This window comes from Wyeomyia smithii, chromosome 3 (genome assembly GCF_029784165.1).
Source record: "Wyeomyia smithii strain HCP4-BCI-WySm-NY-G18 chromosome 3, ASM2978416v1, whole genome shotgun sequence".
Taxonomy (NCBI): domain Eukaryota; kingdom Metazoa; phylum Arthropoda; class Insecta; order Diptera; family Culicidae; genus Wyeomyia; species Wyeomyia smithii.
In genome coordinates, this window is record NC_073696.1 from 44931630 (window position 1) to 44944407 (window position 12778).

Below are 12778 nucleotides of genomic sequence, written 5' to 3' on the forward strand. Positions count from 1 at the left end.
ATTTTTTTTCTTCAAAGTTGTTCTATATGAAAAAGTTAAATTAAAAAAAAGCTTTTTTAATCTATTTTTTATGTAAAATTTCACATCATTTGAACTACTTTTAAGGTTTTTTGAGAAATTTGAGTAAATTGAATTTGGAAATATGAAAAAAATTATAAAATTTTTACAATTTATGCATATAAACGTGCGCAGATTCGATTTTTGGGTATTTTTTTTAAAGCTCGAAATAATTACGTTTAAGTTGATCCGAAAATATCGAACATCGCTCAACAGGTTCAAGAGTTACGAATTTTTGAAAATAAGATATCGAATAAAGTCGTTTTTATGGTAACCCTGTCTTGGAGTTGGTCGTTTTAACAAACCAACGGAAAAACACGGATTTGAATATTTTCGACGTAGATCAATCCATGATAGGGTAACCAAAAAACGCGACATTATTCGATACTAGCTGACACAGCAAACTTCGTTCCGCCCATTTTTCTTTATTTAAATAATTTCCAAAGATTGACATTGCGATTTGTTTAGGTTTGCAAAAACATGACGAATGGGATATTGCATACGTTTAACGTGTTCGACAAAAAAACACTCTTACTAGCCCGACGGGGTACCCGAGTACCCACAAATTGAAACACTCGTAACTTTGACAATTTTCATCTGATTCTAATATTTTCTACTTTGAAATTAGTGACAGCGGTGCCCCGAAAGAATTTTCTCATTCCCGAAAATCCGGTTTTTTTCCGAGATATGTTCCGGAACAGAGGATTTTTATGAATTTTCATTGGCATAATTACAATCGATACCTCATATGAGTACTTCCGGAATCGGGATGATGTCCAGAGTCTTGCAAACAACCTTATTAGCCATTTTGAATTTCGAAATGGCGACTAGGAAATGGCCGCTCTGGAAAAGAATCAAAGTTGGCCGAATGCTATCGAATATGGGTATTTCCGGGATCAGGATTAGACCCAGAAACCCGAAAGCAACTCCAGACGCCATTTTGAAATTCAAGATAGCAGCCTCCGGTTTTTGGAAAACAGCTAAAAATGACCAAACACCACCTCATATAAGTAGTTCCGGAATCAAAACAGGCAATTTTGAATTCAAAAATAACAACTTCCAGTTTCTACAAATGAACGTAAATATGACCAAATACCACCAAATATGGGTATTTCCGGAATCAGGATGATGTCGAGAGACCGGAAACCATTTTAACCTTCAAGATGGTGACTTCCAATTTCTGGAAAACAGCACAAATTGACTAAATATTATCTTATATGAGTACTTTCGGAATCGGGATGATGTACAAAGACCTGAGAACGTATATCAAAATAGTGACTTCCGGTTTCTGGGAAAAATGAAAAATGGCCGAACACCACCCAAAATGGGTATTTCCGGGATCGAGATGATTCCTATAGATCGGAAATTAGTTTCACACGCCATTTCGAAATTCATGATGGTAACTTCCGGTTCGTCTTGTTTCGTTTTGGGGTTTCTGGGTAGCATCCCGATTACGAAAATACCCATCTTGGGTGGTGTTCGGCCCTTTTTCAATCTTTTGCAGAAACCGGAAGTCGCCATTTTTTGATACTCAAAATGGCCGCTACGGTCGTTGTCAGCTCTGGACATCATTTTGATTCCGAAAGTACTCATATATATTTGGTCCATTTCAGCAACCACCTTAGATTTCAAAATGGCGCCTGGAGTTGGTTTCCGATCTTTGGGCATCATCTCGATTCCGGAAATGAACTGTGAACTACACTGAAAATATATTTTAGTTTATTCCACGAAAACGTATGTTTTATATACAAAACCTTTTGTTATTTTCTGCAACGAAACCAATGCGTAATAAATATGAAGGTACTTTCGTCAGAACTGTCAAAACTATTACAGATTTATATTCGTATACGTAACGAAAGGTTTTAAAAATAAACGCAATCAATCGTACAAACAAAGGCTGCATAATGTAAATAGTACGAAAAATTAGTAAGCTCACGCAAGTAATTCGTACTAAGAACGCCGCATTATGTAAATAGTACGAAAAATTAATAAGTTTACGCAAATAATTCGTACAAAGAACGCTGCATAATGTAAATAGTACGAAAAATTAGTAAGCTCACGCAAATAATTCGTACACAGAACGCTGCATAATGTAAATAGTACGAAAAATTAGTATTATACGAAATCAAAAATAAAAGAGAGAAAGATTGATCATCACCGGTTTTTGCCACAACGCGATTCAAGTTCTATCGATTGCGAGAGAGCGACGACGCGCGCCTTCCCAACTTAACCCCAGAGACGTACACAAATGTTCACGAAAGTTATTTCAATACGAAACCTGAGCTGAGCGGAGGTTATATGTATCGCGGCGGTTCTATCGATGCGAAAGTGAAGTTGTTTCAGAAACGTATAAATGTTCTCTACCTCATCGTGGAAAAGCAACGGATTCGGACCAAGTGTGAGAGAGAAGGAGTGGAACTCACGACCATCTGCTTATCAAAGCGGACTCTGTAACCATGTGGCTACCAGCTCTGTTTATACGAAATCAAAAATCACAGAACACCTTCAAGTAATTACTCGTTGTTATCCACGTTCATACGAAAGTACATTCGTGAATTGGACAAATTATGCGTAAGTTGCAATTCTATTCGATAACTTGCAATTCGAATGTTCTATAAAATCAACAAAAGTGCTGTACACTCTACGAAATCCATGTTTACGGATTGTGCGTGAGTGGAATAACGAAAAAATATTTGCAATGTGGTATATCTTTAATGAGTATTAAATATGAAGGTACATACTTTCGTCAGAACTGTCAAAATGGTTGCAGATCTCTATTCGTATACGTAACGAAAGGTTCAAGAAATGAACACAATCAATCGTACAAACAAACGCTGCATAATGTAAATAGTACGAAATTTCGTCTTATGAAACCTAACAAGGTACCCGGGTACACGGTCGAGCACATAACGGTTACACTCAAAAGACAAATCCATTGAAATGATTGGTTCCTTCGGAATGGAAACATCCTCGCCTCATAGTTTCCGTTCATTACCTTGATTTGGGAAATACCCATATTGGGAGGTATTCGATCATTTTCAGCTATTTTCCAGAAACTGGAAGTCGTTATCTTGAATTTCAGAATTTGATCACTTCCGGCTGTTTTCCACATTGGATAAAATTAGTGAAGTCTATTTCTGGCCTCTGAGCGTCATTCTGGCTCCGGAAATATTCACATTGGATAATTTTTGGTCATTTTCGGCTGTTTTCCAGGTACCGGAAGTCGCCATCTCAGAATTCAGAATTGTGTCTGTGGTCGATTTTTTAACTCCCGTGTATCATTCTGGTTCTGAAAGTATTAAAATGAGGTGGAAATCGGTCATTTTGGGCTGTTTTGTCCCCAAAAACCTTCTCATGCCAAATTTGGATTCTTATGCTTGTATTGTTCTTAAGTTGTACAGAAATTTGTGTGTCATTTGTATGAGAGCCCTCCATTCCAGAGGAAGGAGGAGTATCGAGCCTCTATGAAAATATTGTTTGCCTTTTTAAACCTGCTCGTGCCATATTTGGCTCTATTTGCTTGATTAGCTCTCGAGTTTTGCAAAAGTTTGTATTTCATTTGTATAAGACCCCTCCCTTCAAGAGGAAGAAGAGGTGTCAAGCCATCATGTAAAAGTACCCTTAAAACCATCCACATATCAAATTTGGTTATATTTGCTTGATTAGTTCTCGAGTTATGCAGAAATTTGTGTTTCATATGTACGTGAACCCTCCCTCCCAGAGAAGGGAAGGTTATCAGTCTACCACAGAAATATTTTTTGTTCCCAAAAACCTCCAACTGCCAAGTTTGATCCATTTGCTTGATCAGTTCTCGAGCTATGTAGAAATTTGTGTTTAATTTGTACGAGAACCCTCTTTTCTAGCAGAGGAAGGGTGTCAAACATATTTCTTGCTTCTCAAAACCTCTAGCTGCCAAATTTGGTTTCATTTGCTTGGTAAGTTGTTGAGTTACGCTGAAATTTGTGTTCCATTTGTATGGCAGCCCTCCCTTCCAGGGAAAGGGATGGGTGTCAAAATACAACAGAAATATTTTTTGCTTCTGAAAATTTCCACATGCCAAATTTGGTTCTATTTGATTGATTAGTTATTGAGTTATGCAGAAATTTGTGTTTCAATTGAATGAGACCCCTTCCTTCCAGAGGAGGGAGGGGTCTCAAACTATCATAAAAACCTTTCCCGGCCTCAGAAACTCCTGCATTAACTTTTTCACGTCGATTGGTTCAGTAGTTTGCAAGTCTATATGGATCATAGACAGACAGACAGACAGGACTGCATTTTTGTATGTATAGATACATTATTTTCAAAACTTCATAACTTTAGAACCACTTGATAGATTTTCGACCTTTTTGGATCAAATTTAAGGTAATTATTTATAGTTTAAAGAAAAAATACCGAGAAATAGAATCTGTGTGCTTTTAAATGCAAAAATATATAATTTTAAAATTTATGTCATGTTTTCAAATAGAAGTTACCCAAATATAAAAAATAGCATATTTTTAAGAACACACTGACTGATTGAAGCATGGATTGAAATTGTTTCATTCATCATGATTCAATTTGTTTTTAAGTTTGTAAATTTATAATTATCACTAGTACATATAGTTAGGTTTTGCGCTTATGACACTTCGAAATTTCTGCCCGTTTCTGCTTCTATCTGCCCTACCACTAATTTTCAATCATTTATTTTTAGTATATGGGTGATCTGCCCAGAGGCCGCGAGTTCATCGATACGGATAGGATTTTCGTCCATGCTCTCAACGATGACATTATACGTGATGAGGTATTTTGTCAAATAATGCGCCAACTGACCGATAACCAGATTCAGGTCAGCGAGGAACGCGGCTGGGATCTGCTTTGGCTTGCAACCGGTGTCATGGTTCCTAGCCAGCCAGTGTTAAGGGAGCTATTTGAGTTCCTCAAAACTCGAAAGCACCCGATCGCAACGGAATGTTTACAGAGAACGCAGAAAACTTTGAAGGTCGGCCAGAGGAAATTCCCACCGTATATTGTGGAAGTGGAAGCGATTCGCTACCGTACTGTTGAGATTTACCACAAGGTGTACTTCCCGGATGACACTGATGAAGCTTTCCAAGTTGAGTCCTTCACCAAAACTAAGGACTTGGTTCAAACAATCACAAAAAGGTTAGAGCTGAAGTCGAGTGAAGGTTTCAGTTTGTTTATTAAAATAGGGGATAAGGTATTTTCTGTACCAGAGGAGTACTTCCTCTTCGACTTTATTTACGAGTTGATGGAATGGATGCGTGAAGCGCACCCATCTAGAACAAATGAACATCGCATTCAGTGCGAGTACCAGCTATTTTTCATGAAGAAATTGTGGATCAACATTGCTCCAGGAAAAGACATCATTGCTGATGAGATGTTCTACTTCCATCAGGAAGTCCCTAAATTGTTGCAAGGATACTATAAAGTGTCGAAAGCAGAGGCGGTGGATCTGGCAGCATATATGTTTTGGGCTCAGTACGATGAACAGGATGTCCAATTGTTGCAGAAATCTTTCGCCGATATGATGCCATTACTGATATCTGAGGATGTTGCTAAAATGCAGAAATCTGAACAGTGGAAAAAAGATATAATTTCCAAAGTTCGTTCTCTAGCTGGTATAGGGTCGTCCGAAGCAAAGATGGAGTTCTTGAAAATAGTACATAAATTCGCTATGTTTGGATCTACGTTCTTTGTCGTGAAACAAGCAACTGACCAGAATCTTCCAGAAACGTTGCTGGTGGCAATCAACAGACATGGTTTTAATCTGATAGATCCACGAACAAAGGTATGTATTGTTAGGATGATATTTGTTAATTCGATTTTTTTTTGTACGCGCATTTTGTTCTAGGATGCTTTGGCTCAGTATAGTTTCATGGAACTGAACTTCTGGAGCTCTGGTAACACATATTTCCATGTTAAGTTTGGAAATATGATGGGATCATCAAAACTTTTGCTGGAGACAAAGCAAGGATATAAAATGGACGATTTACTGACTTCCTACATTCGTTATTTTAGAACACAAGCTCAACGTGATTAACATGTTTCCCAAATATATACTTGCAAATGTAATAATATAACATTATTGTCAGTTTTAAAAAACGTTTATTTTCACATATAACCTAATGCTTTTGCTTCTGCGACAAACGCAATCAACCCGTTAAGCGTTTCTTGGGCATTGGGAATGATTTGATTGGCTGGCAGGGCGAATCCTGAGCTACCGGTATCTCGGAATTCGAAAGTGAAGGCCAGTTTAGTTCCATGAACACCCATGAAATAGTCATTGGTGCTACCCGAGGTCACATCTGGACAAATGAAAAAAAAAGGATTATTTCAGGAAATTTCACTTATTGTCTGACTACTCTTACATAGAACTTGAGCACTGTTTCCGTACGTGTAAACTGTTCCGTGTGTTTCTCTTATCGCGGCTGCTGTTATTTGTGCGATTTGCTGCAAGTCCGCATTGTTGTCTGGTGCGGGAGCACCGGTGAAACCGTACGGAGTTAGTAGATATTGACCGTAAGAATGGAAAGAAAACTGGACGTTGATTCTACTAGCGATCGTTCCATAATATTCGGCCATTTTTTCAGTCTCTGGTTCGGAAAATGCAGTCGGTCCAGAGTACGTATCTGAGCAAGCATTCGTCGAAGATCCGCCGTCTGGGATTTAGAAAATGATTACGGATGTATATAAAACGGATAAACAGAGCTTTACGGATGTATATAAAACACATTACTCACTTCTCCAGTAATAGTCAAAGTTGCGGTTGCCATCCGTTCCAAAACACAGAATACTGGACGGCTGGCGTGTTTTTCTCCACATTCGGTTCTGAAAAAAAAAAAATTTAAACCTCCAGTTAATATGTTCACGCACATCAATACTCTCCAACATACATCGCTTCGGGTAAATTCCAATCCATCTGGGTTGGAGACCATAATGAAATACCAATCGTAATTTTGAGCCAAATCGACAACCGCGCTGTTAGTGGACGTTAACAGTTCATTTAGCAGCCACGTTGCCGTTGCGGATGAAATCCATTCTCGGGCGTGTATATGTGCTTCGATGAAAATTCCCGGATTACCGGTTTTGTGTGACAGTTCCACAGCTACCAGATCGCGTCCCTCGTATGATTGACCGTAAACTTTTTTGGTCAAAATAGATGGATATTGCGCAACCATCGAATCTAACCAAGCGTAGATCTCCGCCACAGAGTAGTAATCCGTCCAACCGAATCCATCACGTCTGTTCTTGTTCGGTCGTTCGTTATCGATAACTCTGAAAGTATACGCTGATGGAGTTCTCTAATGAACTAAAGTGAACGCAATACTAACTCTTGGAAGTTCTTGATTTTCAAACGCGGTGTCATTCCCAACTTGGCTGTAAATGCCGCGAAGTCTGCATATTTGTGTGGAGGAACAACCAGACTGAGCTCCATGTTGGTCTGCACCGGCGATTCCCAGAAAATGTATCCATCGGGATAGTTCTCCAGATACTGTAGCACTTCCAACTGTTCCATGGTGACGATACTTAGCTCGTATACCCGGTAGTTATCGAACCGAGCTTGTTCGGCTCTCGCCGAAAAGGCTACAGCAGTAATTAACAGTAAGACCCCCGCGAGTTTCATTATCGGTAACGGTACTGGAAATAATTGCTTTCCAATGGTGGCTTTTATAGGCTGGGCTTCAAAAATGTAAAATCCAAATACGTCAGCAGATAATTCGGTGTTTGACAGTTTATCAACAAGATCTCAAGTGAATTATCTTCGTTGTAAATTATATTAAAAGCAGATAAGAGCGAAACAACATGGAGAAAGATTTGGACATTACTTATAACCGGCGTTATTCATCTCGTGATTTGCGAAAAAATCACACACCGTTGCAATAAAAACAACCTAAGCACTCTTTTGCTCAGTTCTTACTTTAGCTTCAATATCAAACTTACAGACATTTAGGATCCTTCCTTGTTCGGGACTTGTATGTGATAATGTGATGTGAATCAATTTAAGGTCAATGCTATTATGAGTGCACTTATTATTGCTTTCTTGTATAAATAGTCATGCGTTTTATTGGTGGATAATTACAAAATTTTGGAACACTTAATTTGCTTATGATAAATTGATTTTGCGAATGTTTAATTCGTTTAATTTGTAAAATTATGGGCTCTAAGGATTTAGGTTTTTAAAGCATAGAATTCAATGAGTAGCAATTGAATTTTTATATGAAACCTATGGTTATATTCAAACTGAAATATCACAAAAACACCAAAAAACACTTCTTTCAAATTTTCAGAAAATAAAGATTTTTTGATGGACAATTTTTAGAAAAAATCATGGTTTGCTAATACTTGCTACCCGCTGAGATATCTACTTCACAAAATGATGTATTTTTTCAAATTGTGTGTATTATTTTTACTTAAGTACTTCAGAAACTTCTGTACTCGGAAGAAAACGACGTAATTATTCAATTTATATCGAGAAATAAATTGTAAGCAATAATTTCGAGTGAATTCATAAAATTATCACAATAAAACGTGAAATTCAGACAAAATTTATAAAAACTCGTAGATCTCTGAAACTTGAAGAGTTAGAAATTTCATATACTCTGTAAAGTTTCATAGAATTTAGAGATCTACAACTTTGTCGAGAACCGCAAAGCTCTAGCGTGTAAGGGAAAGAAGTTGGCATCGCAACGCCACCTTTGCGGCTAAATTCCGAACTAATTCAAACATCCAAAATGCCGCCCTAACTATACCAAGAAACTTTGTAGAAGATCGGAAACCGATTGGTCGAACCCTAAGAGCGCTATTAATTTCGTTCCGCTAGATTCCATTTCTGGCCCAGTGTGCAGTGCAACCAGCTATCAATACTGATAAATGGGTATTAACTAAATTAAAGAAATTATTGTCTGATCGATTCACTTTCATGAATCAGGTCATGATGATGATGATTTATTGATGTTTTCATTCAATCATTAACAATAAACAAAAACATTGGATTTGTCCAAAACATTTTGCATTTGATTATGACTCTGGTTTTACTCACATGCATTCGGTTTCGCGTTACTGGCACCAGCGTCATCAACTTCTGCGGCAAGAAGGCTCGCTATTGACTGTTTCAGTTGCTGAAGATTTTTAAGGATGCACGAGCCGTTGATACGCACCGGCTCGCGAAAGTAAAAAACAGTTTTTTGAGCGCCTTGAAACTAATCGCTCGCCCAGAACCGAAGTTTACCGTGAAATTACGATTTTTGTGTATATGATACATTTTCACGGTTTTTTTTTCTTCTTACATTTTTTTTCTTCTTACATTTTCTGGTGCTTTTAGGATTTTAGAACCTTAGGATTTCAGAAGAAAGTAAAAGATGGATTGTGGCGCAGACGCACGAACCACGGGTTGTACCAGGTTTACAAACATGCTGATATAGTGAAGGTAATACAGCGGGACAGGCTTCAGTGGGCTGGACATGAATGCCTGACGAGAGAGCCGCCAAAACTATCTTCAGTAGAGAACCTGGAAGAGGCCGTCGACTCCGTGGTAGGTTTCGCACGCGGTGGATATGCGCGGTGGCAGAAGATGTACGATCTGCTGGTGTACGAGGAGACTGGAGAACGGCTGCCCAAGACAGAAGAACCTGGGCATCTCTAATTCGTTCGGCCCTAGACCGGTGAATGGTCCGTTAGCCAACAAAGTAAGTAGGTTTTCAGGATTTTTGGATCATGGGCCTGTGTGATTTCAGGATTTCAAGATTCTAGGATTCAAGAATTGAAGCATTGAAGCATGAAGAATCTGAAAATTAAGGAATTCAAGGATTCAGGGAATTGAGAACTCAATAATTTACTTATTGAAGTATTAAGGGATTTAAGGACTTAAAAGTTTGAGTATTTAAGTATTTAAGGATTCAAGCATTTAAGGATTAAAGTATTTAATGATTTAAGGATTTAAGGATTAGAGGATTTAAGGATTTGGGGATTTAAGGATTTAATAACTTAAGAATTTAAGGATTTAAGGATTCAAGGATTCAAGGATTTAAGGATTTAAGGATTTAAGGATTTAAGGATTTAAGGATTTAAGGATTTAAGGATTTAAGGATTTAAGGATTTAAGGATTTAAGGATTTAAGGATTGAAGGGTTTAAAGATTTAAGGATTTAAGGATTTAAGGATTTAAGGATTTAAGGATTTAAGGATTTAAGGATTTAAGAATTTGAGGATTTAGGGACTTAAGGATTTAAGGATTTAAAAATTCAAGGATAAGAGGATTAAAAGATTTAGGTATTTAAGGATTTACGGTTTAAAGATTTGAGAATGAATGGACTCAATGATTTGAGGGCTTAAGAATTCAGAAATTAATTGAGGATTTTAGGATTTAAGGATTTAGGGACTTAAGGATTTATGGATTTATGGTTCCATGGATTTGTAGATTTGGGAATTTGAAGATCTAGGGATTTTAGGATTTACGAATATAAGCACTTAAGGATTAAGATTTCAAGCATTTGAGAAACTAAAACATCTCGAACCCGATTTTATGATAAAAAGAGAATTTTATATTTGAATGATTTCTGGTTATCAAAACTTAAGGGTTTTAAGATTATAGGGTTTAATAGATTTAGGTTTGTGGGATGTTAACGCGAACTTTCTGATATTTTTTTCAAATTTTAATAGAACTTATGCTGCCTAATAATACATTTTTTCGTTTGAGTGGAGTACACAATCGCAAAGCGAAGTTAGCAAGTTCAACAGTCGAGTGCCCGAAAGTAGATAGTAGAATAATTCATAAACGTCAAGTGATCTTTGTAGGAATTTAATCTCATGAGACAGACAGCAGTCTGGGACATGCACAATTAAAAAAAGGCGTAGGTGATGCCTTTTATGATAACAAGATTGCTTTGAAAGAAAATTGAAGCTATTTTTTTGAGACCATTATCTCGATTCTTTCGAACGATTTCTCAATTTATACCCAATGATTTATTGAACAGACTACGCAAGTCGATAAAGGTAGCTTTTTGTATATTAAAAATATCCAAGAACTCGAGCCTCGTCAATAAGTCCAATGAAGGCTGCCAAAACCTCCTCTGCGTTTGGCACAATCTGATCGGCCGGTAGAATGAAACCAAATTCACCTTGGTCTCGAAGTTCAAACGTGTATGATAACGGAATACCAACTGCACCGTGGGCCCAATCTACCGAAATACCAGAGGCGATATCTGCAATTGAATTGAGGGTGTATAAAATCCCTTGGAGTGAGTATAGTGAAGCTTACAAAGAACATCGGCCGTGGTACCGACTCGGTAGGGCTTCTGATGAACTTCATATAAATCAACGGTAGCTCGTTTTCCTATCTGTAATAAATCATCATAATTGGATGGGTAAGGAGCATCATTGTAGCCGTATGGAAGCAAGATATATTGCCCCCTGGAATGGATTGTCAAATACAGTGTAATATTTTCGGCAATCGATCGTACGTAATCTGATATTGTTTTGACTTCTATCTCAGATTCAGGGTACTCTCCGGCGAAGGTATCTGAGCAAGGATTCAAGGAGGCGCCACCGTCTGTTGGTTTGAACGTTTGAAATTTATCGATTTGTCTCAAATCTTAGAAGGACTTACTATTCCATTGGAAGTCAAAGTTTCGGTTAGGGTCCGCACCTTGACAAAGAATTGTGTATGGGTATCTAGTTTTCCTCCAAAGTCGGTTCTGGTGAAAAAACATTGAATCAGAGTCATAAATTATGTTTGAGTTAGTCTAACAAACTGTTGTGTGCGTGTAGACGAATCCATCAGGGTTCGCCACCGGTAAGATGTACCAGTCATAACTTTCCGCTAGCTCTCGGACGGCTTCATCTTCGGAGTGCACCAGTTCGTTCAAAATCCACGTCACGGTAGCAGAGGTTATCCATTCCCGGGCATGGATATTAGCATCGACGAATATACCAGGATTTCCCTCCTTATAGGATAATTTTATGACTTTCAGGTCACGTCCCTCATACGATTGTCCGATTGTTTCGACAGTCAGTTCCTCTTCTTGCTGTACAAGATTGTCTACCCAGGCGTATATTTCCTCTAAAGTGTTATAATCGGACCAATCGAAGTCTGCACGTTTGTGTCGATTCGGTCTTTCCTTATCTATGACGCTACAATTGAAAGTAACTGATTTGGTCACATGCCATGCCATTTTAATTGAATTGATATTACCTCTGTAAATCAGAACAATCTAGGTGGACGTTTAGATTCAAATGAGTTGAGAGCTGTTCGAATTGCTGCTGTAAGGCTGGAGGAACTACTACTTGGACCGTAGTGTTAATCGCCACCGGGACATCCAGGAACGTGTACTGCAATTTGTTAAGATTATATTCATGAGCAGAAACCAGCAGAAATCAAAAAAAGTACCTTCTGTGGGACGGTTTCCAGCTCTTTAAGCGTGAACAATTGTTCTTCATTTTGAACCTTGACAGAGTACACCCGGTGTTTGTCGAAACGAAGCTGCTCGGCGTAACAGGCTAAGGTGCCGATGTAAAATACGACTATTATCTCAATCGGTTTCATGTCTACTGAGCGTCTGATTGGAAGCAATATGGCAATTATCTACTTATATAGTCTGAAGTTTACAGCGCGCAATCCATAACTTCTAGTCGCGTTCTGATAAGAGGATATTGCAGTGCTGCTGGGCTTTTTCCCGGCGTTACACATAACTAGGTTGTCAATGCTGTACGTGTATTGTGTTCGT

At 38.0% G+C, this 12778-nt stretch overlaps 3 protein-coding genes across 3 annotated transcripts in view; 1 reads left to right on the top strand and 2 right to left on the bottom strand.

The window, feature by feature from the left end:
• Window positions 1-6136, top strand: part of LOC129731346 (unconventional myosin-VIIa-like) — a 49227-nt gene extending 43091 nt beyond the window's left edge. The window contains exons 12-13 of the mRNA XM_055691245.1: window positions 4748-5845; window positions 5909-6136. Of these exons, the coding sequence (XP_055547220.1) occupies window positions 4748-5845; window positions 5909-6097 (1287 nt within the window). The 3' untranslated portion in view covers window positions 6098-6136. The remainder of the gene's footprint in view (window positions 1-4747; window positions 5846-5908) is intronic.
• A 14-nt stretch (window positions 6137-6150) lies between these two features.
• Window positions 6151-7686, bottom strand: LOC129731347 (zinc carboxypeptidase-like). Its single transcript, XM_055691247.1, has 5 exons — window positions 7389-7686; window positions 6951-7332; window positions 6798-6885; window positions 6426-6716; window positions 6151-6362 (listed from the first exon to the last, which is right to left on the bottom strand). The coding sequence occupies exons 1-5, from the start codon at window positions 7679-7681 to the stop codon at window positions 6169-6171; spliced, it is 1248 nt and encodes a 415-aa protein (XP_055547222.1). The 5' UTR covers window positions 7682-7686; the 3' UTR covers window positions 6151-6168.
• A 3043-nt stretch (window positions 7687-10729) lies between these two features.
• Window positions 10730-12680, bottom strand: LOC129730159 (zinc carboxypeptidase-like). The gene is made up of 6 exons (XM_055689265.1): window positions 12442-12680; window positions 12247-12383; window positions 11807-12185; window positions 11662-11749; window positions 11314-11604; window positions 10730-11257 (listed from the first exon to the last, which is right to left on the bottom strand). Exons 1-6 carry the CDS (start codon window positions 12595-12597, stop codon window positions 11064-11066), a joined length of 1245 nt encoding a protein of 414 aa, XP_055545240.1. The 5' UTR covers window positions 12598-12680; the 3' UTR covers window positions 10730-11063.
• Window positions 12681-12778: the final 98 nt, after the last annotated feature.

Coding starts and splice junctions, on each gene's coding strand:
- LOC129731347 (XM_055691247.1), bottom strand. CDS start 7,681: ATGAAACTCGCGGGGGTCTTACTGTTAATTACTGCTGTAGCCTTTTCG. Junction 6,886..6,950: donor TGGAATTTACCCGAAGCGAT/GTATGTTGGAGA, acceptor TTTTTTTTTCAG/AACCGAATGTGGAGAAAAAC. Junction 6,717..6,797: donor CTTTGACTATTACTGGAGAA/GTGAGTAATGTG, acceptor TCTAAATCCCAG/ACGGCGGATCTTCGACGAAT.
- LOC129730159 (XM_055689265.1), bottom strand. CDS start 12,597: ATGAAACCGATTGAGATAATAGTCGTATTTTACATCGGCACCTTAGCC. Junction 11,750..11,806: donor TCGTCTACACGCACACAACA/GTTTGTTAGACT, acceptor TTTTTTCACCAG/AACCGACTTTGGAGGAAAAC. Junction 11,258..11,313: donor TACCACGGCCGATGTTCTTT/GTAAGCTTCACT, acceptor ATTCAATTGCAG/ATATCGCCTCTGGTATTTCG.